This window comes from Gekko japonicus, unplaced genomic scaffold (genome assembly GCF_001447785.1).
Source record: "Gekko japonicus isolate JY-2015 unplaced genomic scaffold, Gekko_japonicus_V1.1 scaffold3861, whole genome shotgun sequence".
NCBI lineage: Eukaryota > Metazoa > Chordata > Lepidosauria > Squamata > Gekkonidae > Gekko > Gekko japonicus.
This window is the reverse complement of record NW_015166548.1, coordinates 8,761-13,550: the sequence shown is the minus strand read 5'-3', so window position 1 is coordinate 13,550 and position 4,790 is coordinate 8,761. Positions and strand designations below refer to the sequence as shown.

Genomic DNA, 4,790 nt, shown 5'->3' with positions numbered 1-4,790 from the left:
GAGGTGGGTGGGGCTGAGAGAGCTCTTGACAGAAACTGCTCTTTTTCAAGGACAGCTCTGACAGAATTATGGCTTGCCCAAGGTCATCCAGCAGCTGTGAGTGGAGGAGTGGTGAATCAAACCCGGTTCTCCCAGTTTAGAGTCCGCGCACTTAACCACAACACCAAACTGGCGATGGAGGCCATTTTGCCTGTTTTCCGCACACTGTTGCAGCCCTTTGTCCCATGGCATGGTCAGCCTGAGAAGCTCTCCTGACCTTCAAGGGGGTGTTTTGAGTAGGGTTACCAACTCCGAGTTGGGAAATTCCTGGAGACTTTGAGGGTGGAGCCTGAGGAGGGCGGGGCCTCGGGAGGGGAGGGGCCTCCGCATGGCACAAGGCCACGGAGGCCATCTTCCAAAGCAGCCATTTTCTCCAGGGGAACTGATCTCTGTCTTCTGAAGATCAGTAGTAATTCCAGGAGATCTCCAGACCCCTCCTGGAGGTTGGCAACCCTAGTTTGGTGGGGCAAGCAATAGCATGCTTGGAAAAGGCAGGGCTGCCAGCTCTGGGTTGGGAAATATTTGGAGATTTTGGGGGTGGAGCCTAGGGAAGGAGGGGTTTGGGGAGGGGAGGGACCTCAGCAGGGTATAATGCCATACACACTCCAAAGTAGGCATCTCCTCCAGGGGAACCGATCTCAGTCTCCTAGAAACCAACTGTAGGAAAAGATTATCTGCTCTGCCAAAACCTTCCATAAACGTCTCCACAGGATCCGACTCTACATTGGCCGCTTTATATGCAGTAGAGCCAGTTTGGTGTAGCGGTTAGGAGCGTGGACACTAATCTGGGAGAACCAGGTTTGATCCCCCCCACTCCTCCACGTGCAACCGCTGGTGTGACCTTGGGCCAGTCACAAGTTCTCTCAGAGCTGTTCTCTCAAGGGCAGTTCCCGAAAGAGCTCTCTCAGCCCCACGTGCCTCACAGGCTGCCCTTCTGGGGAGGGGAAGGGAAAGGAATTGTAAGGTGCTCTGAGACTCTTTCAGGTAGTGAAGGGCGGGGTATAAATCCAATCTCCTCCTCCTCCTCCTCTTCTTCATCTTCTTCTATCACCTCTTACTGGAACCATTTTTTGAGTTTGGTTGACAGGTAGGAAGTTCCCCCAAACTCAGGATTTCCCCGCATATCACCCCTCCATCATCTCTAGAGGTCTGTTTTAGTCCTCTCCAGTGTTCCCTCTAAGCTGAGTTAGTGTGAGCCAGCTCACAGTTTTTTAGCCTCCAGCTCACACATTTTTGTCTCAGCTCAGGAAGGATGGCTCCAGAGCAAACTGATTTATACCGTGGCCGAATTACTTGCTCACAGCTTTAATGCCAGTAGCTCACACAGTAGAATTTTTGCTCACAAGACTCCACAACTTAGAGGGAACATTGGGACTCCTCTCCCTCCTGTTCTTTGCGAATCTAGCACATCTATATGCCAGAGCCCCAGTTTATGGAATACGGGGAGCAAAACAATATCTGCTGCCTTCCAGCCTCAACTCGCAGGGATGCTGAGTGTTTTCGACTATGCTTGAGAGAAATCTGTTCTCAAACATTCCTCATGGGGGGGGGGAAGTCATTTCACAAAGGGGGAGGAAAGGAAACTTTGCAGATTAGAATCAGCAGTAATTATTTTAAGACCGGCCGACCACATTCTGCTTACATCCCAATATATCCAGACCAAACCAATTACTCTGAAACAACGACAAGTTCGTCCAAGTCAGCAATCTAAAAACTCCACCGGCACCATCGTGGTCCCTCCCCGTGACTTAGAAATGGAAATCGAATATAGAATGTCGTATCAGCTCCCAGGCTGAAAGTAGGCCAGTGGAGTTTCTTGCACATGCTGCATTCTTCATGTGCAGAAAAGCATCGGCGCATGCAAGTGGACTCGTGGGTCTGTTGTGCTGCTTCTTTCATCACCGACCATACTCGTTCGAAGTCACGGACTATTACTGGACCGCTGACCATGGGCTAGGTAAAGGTAAAAGGTAAAGGTTTCCTTTGCTCAAAAGCCAGTCGAATCCGACTCTAGGGATGTGGTGCTCATCTCCATTTCCAAGCTGAAGAGCCAGTGCTGCCTGAAGACTTCTCTGTGGTCATGTGGATGGCAAAAAACAGGATTGAGTAGACGCGGGGGAAATCACACGAAGCTGCGGGGCAAAATGCGGCCGCCCAGCAGCTTGTATGAAATTGACACGTACCATCGGGGCAAAAGGGAGGAGTGAGTGCGGAGCAGCGCTTGTGGGAAATCACCCTGAGTCAATCCATCTCAAGTTGGGCCTCCCACTTTTCCTAGCACAGTCGTCTTTTCCAGTGACGCTTTGTCTTCTCATACTGTGACCAAAGTACAATAACCTCAATTTGATCATTTGAGCTTCTAGGGAGATTTCAGGCGAAACTGCTGCTCTCCAAATAATCAACCTCCTATGTGACTTTCCATTCCTTTCATCATCTTTGGGTAATATTTAATTCCGCCAAAGACACCGACACACCAAATTAATTTTGCAGTGTCATCTCTGGTTACAGGACTCCATCCCATTCGAATCCAGCTCAGCGATCGGTTTACACTGCGGGGCGCATCCGATCCTCGAAGACTAATTCAATCACACAAGGCACGCACAATCTCGGGACACAGGCCAAACTGTGTGCTCAGCATCCCAAAGGAATGACCATTTGGGGGGACAAGCGATGCTCCCTCGAAGCCGTGGAGCCTTGTGAGCAAACATTCTACTTTGTGGGCTACTGGCATTAAAGCTACGAGCGAGCGATTTGGCTGCTGCATAGATCAGTTTGCTCTGCAGCCGTCCTGCCTGAGCTCAGACAAAAAATGTGTGTGAGCTGGAGGCTAAAAAAAACTGTGAGCTGGCTCACACTGACTCAGCTTAGAGGGAACACCGGGGACGAGTACCCCAAATAGAATTCTCACATTGAAAAGAAAACTCTAGAGAGGCCAACCAATCTTAGCCAAAAGAATCTCTTGCACCCAATTCAAAGAAGAATAAATGTGAGCACTACCTTCACGGTGGAAGTCGGGGAGTACATCGGTTGGATTCTGTGCAATCGCTGACCTCCGGTAGACGACGTGAACCCTCCCGCTTTCTTCTTCCAATTGCTTCCCTTTCTCCAGCGGTTCGATGAAATACTCATCCTCGTCTGTCCGAATCATTCCAGCCTAGTGAGGGAAGGAAAGAGAAAAGCCACAAAAAATGTGATGAATCCATCTTAAAAAGTAAAGGTAAAGGTTCCCTTGCTCGAAAGCCAGTCGAATCCGACTCTAGGGTTGCGGTGCTCATCTCCGTTTCAAAGCCAAAGAGCCAGCGCTGTCCGAAGACGTTTCCGTGGTCATGTGGCCGGCATGACTAGACACCAAGGCGCACGGAACGCTGTTACCTTCCCACCGAAGTGGTCCCTATTTATCTACTTGCAGTTTCTTGCTTTCGAACTCCTAGGTTGGCAGGAGCTGGAACTAGAGACAGGAGCTCACCCTGTCTTGCGGCACCCGGGTCTTGAACCGCTGAACTACTGACCTTCCACAGCCTGCAGTTCAGCGTCTTAACCACTTGAGCCACCTCATTATAACAATAAATTCCGATGGGACCTTTAAGCGGCGCACAGCTGAATGTACTAATTATCTATTTTATTTTAAAGCAATGGCAACAGAATCACGGAGTTGGAAGGGGCCTCCAGGGTCATCTAGTCCAACCCCCTGCACAATGCAGGGAATTCACAAATACCCCCCCCCCACACACACACACACCCCAGTGACTCGTTCCATGCCCAGAAGATGCCACTCGGTACAGCCCAAGCCTACAACCAGTGGGTGCAATCCAAAGGAAAGCATCTCGAACATACAATCACAGGATTATAGAGTTGGAAGGGACCTCCAGGATCATCTAGTCCAACCCCCTGCACAATGCAGGACATTCACAAGTACCTCTCCCCCACACACACGCACACACACAGTGAGTGCTGTTCCATGCCCAGAAGATGACAAAAAACCTCCAGGATCTCCTGCCAAACTGGCCTGGAGAAAAATGGCGTCCTGACCCCAAAGTGGCGATGATCAGCATTTCCCTGGGCGTGTAAGAAAGGGCCACGAGAACTAAGCGGCGAGGGAACCCTCCCTGCCCTCCCTCTCAAGATCTGCCAAAGTTCACGGAATCCACACTGCTGACAGATGGCCATCTAGCCTCTCTTTGAAAACCTGATGTTGAGAACCAAAGCACACTACTGTTATCCGTGCAGCAGCATGAATTAAGATGGGTTTTCTTTGCTTGGTGGGCCAGAACGGGTTCCAGGTTGTTTTTGGTGTTTTTTGGTGGAGGCAGGCAAACAGTAGTCAGGCACTCCGTCTCCTCTGACACATGTAGCCGCCTTATACGGAATCAGACCATTGGTACACCAGAGTCAGCCGTGCCTACTCAGACTGGCGGCGGCTCTCCAGGGTCTCAGGCAGGTCTTTTGCATCACCTACTGCCTGGTCCTTTTGACTGGAGATGCCAGGGATTGAATCTAGGACCTTCTATGTGCCAAGCAGAGGATCACGTTACCTACCGCCTGTCAGTTAACACTGCCATCTCGCTGGAATGTGCGGAGGGGGAAACCACCTTGCTCTGTCTGCTATGCACAGAGTTTCACTGTCTGGGTATTATCTACTTTCTTGACCTTGGGATGTTCCAGCCACTATCGGCTTTTGCTGGGAACCAACGGCTTTTGCTTTTTGCCCGCTTTCTTCCCCCCCCCCCCCCCCCGCGCACCCTGTGCTACTT

General features: G+C 50.7%; 1 protein-coding gene across 1 annotated transcript in view; it reads right to left on the bottom strand.

Annotated features, from left to right (window-relative positions):
• Positions 1-4,790, bottom strand: part of ADAMTS3 (ADAM metallopeptidase with thrombospondin type 1 motif 3) — a 102,844-nt gene that overhangs the window by 95,304 nt on the left and 2,750 nt on the right. The window contains exon 2 of the mRNA XM_015412345.1: positions 3,037-3,193. Coding sequence (XP_015267831.1) covers positions 3,037-3,193 — 157 coding nt within the window. The remainder of the gene's footprint in view (positions 1-3,036; positions 3,194-4,790) is intronic.